Genomic DNA, 1,119 nt, shown 5'->3' with positions numbered 1-1,119 from the left:
GGTTTTGGCCAGGGCTGGGTTTGAACCCACCACCTCCAGCATATGGGGCCGGTGCCTTACTCCTTTGAGCCACAGGCGCCACCTATCTGACACTATTTTAAGTGCTGGGGTTATATCCATGAACAGCAGAGAAAAGAGCCTCTGCCGTGATATAGCTAGCTCTACATTCTCATGGAGTGGGAAGCGACAAAAATATTAAATAAGTAAATTATATGGTAGGAAATGGTAAGTTAGTTGAGCATATTTTTAATTATTGAGCCTAAAGTTATTTATTTGAATCAAAGTTATATATTTATAAAAGATTTAAGCCCTTTGCCAGGCGTGCCCTCATGCCTGTAATTCCAGCCCTCTGGGAGGCCGAGGGAGGAGGAGGATCTCTTGAGCTCAGGAATTCAACACCAGCCTGAGCAAAGATGAGACCCCCATCTCTACTAAAACTAGAAAAATTAGCAAGGTGTTATGGTGGGCGTCTGTAATCCCAGCTACTCAGGAGGCTGAGGCAGGAAGATAGATTGAAGTCAGGAATTTGAGGTTGCTGTGAGATGGGCTAATACCACAATACTCTAGCCTGGATAACACAGTGAGACTCTTTTCCAAAAAAAAAGTTTTAAGCTTTTGACAACTTATTGGGGTAAATTTCTTCCTTTTATCCCTCTTTGTTAGAGTCTGTACAGGTGGCACTAGGTAGTAGTGCTTAATAGAAATTATTTTCTTTTCCAGGGTATAAATCTCAGTGGGGGCCAGAAGCAGCGGATCAGCCTGGCCAGAGCTACCTATCAGAATTCAGACATCTACATTATGGATGATCCCCTGTCTGCTGTGGATGCTCATGTGGGAAAACATATTTTTAATAAAGTTTTGGGTCCCAATGGCCTGTTAAAAGGCAAGGTGAGAAATCATTTAAAGTGATGAAGATGGCTCGGTGCCTATGGCTCAAGTGGCTAAGGTGCCAGCCACATACACCTAAGGTGGCGGGTTCGAATCCAGCCCGGGCCGCCAAACAACAATGAGGGCTGCAACCAAAAAAAATAGCCAGGCGTTGTGGCGGGCGCCTGTGGTCCCAGCTACTTGGGAGGCTGAGGCAGGAGACTCACTTGAGCGCAGGAGTTGGAGGTTGCT

General features: G+C 45.7%; 1 protein-coding gene across 1 annotated transcript in view; it reads left to right on the top strand.

Annotated features, from left to right (window-relative positions):
* The window catches only part of ABCC2 (ATP binding cassette subfamily C member 2), a 75,529-nt gene that overhangs the window by 47,362 nt on the left and 27,048 nt on the right, over nucleotides 1-1,119 (top strand). The window contains exon 18 of the mRNA XM_012803661.2: nucleotides 721-888. Coding sequence (XP_012659115.1) covers nucleotides 721-888 — 168 coding nt within the window. The remainder of the gene's footprint in view (nucleotides 1-720; nucleotides 889-1,119) is intronic.

Source organism: Otolemur garnettii, unplaced genomic scaffold (genome assembly GCF_000181295.1).
Source record: "Otolemur garnettii isolate 467f Iridium unplaced genomic scaffold, OtoGar3 scaffold00021, whole genome shotgun sequence".
Classification (NCBI taxonomy): Eukaryota; Metazoa; Chordata; class Mammalia; order Primates; family Galagidae; genus Otolemur; species Otolemur garnettii.
This window is presented reverse-complemented; position numbering and strand designations above follow the sequence as displayed.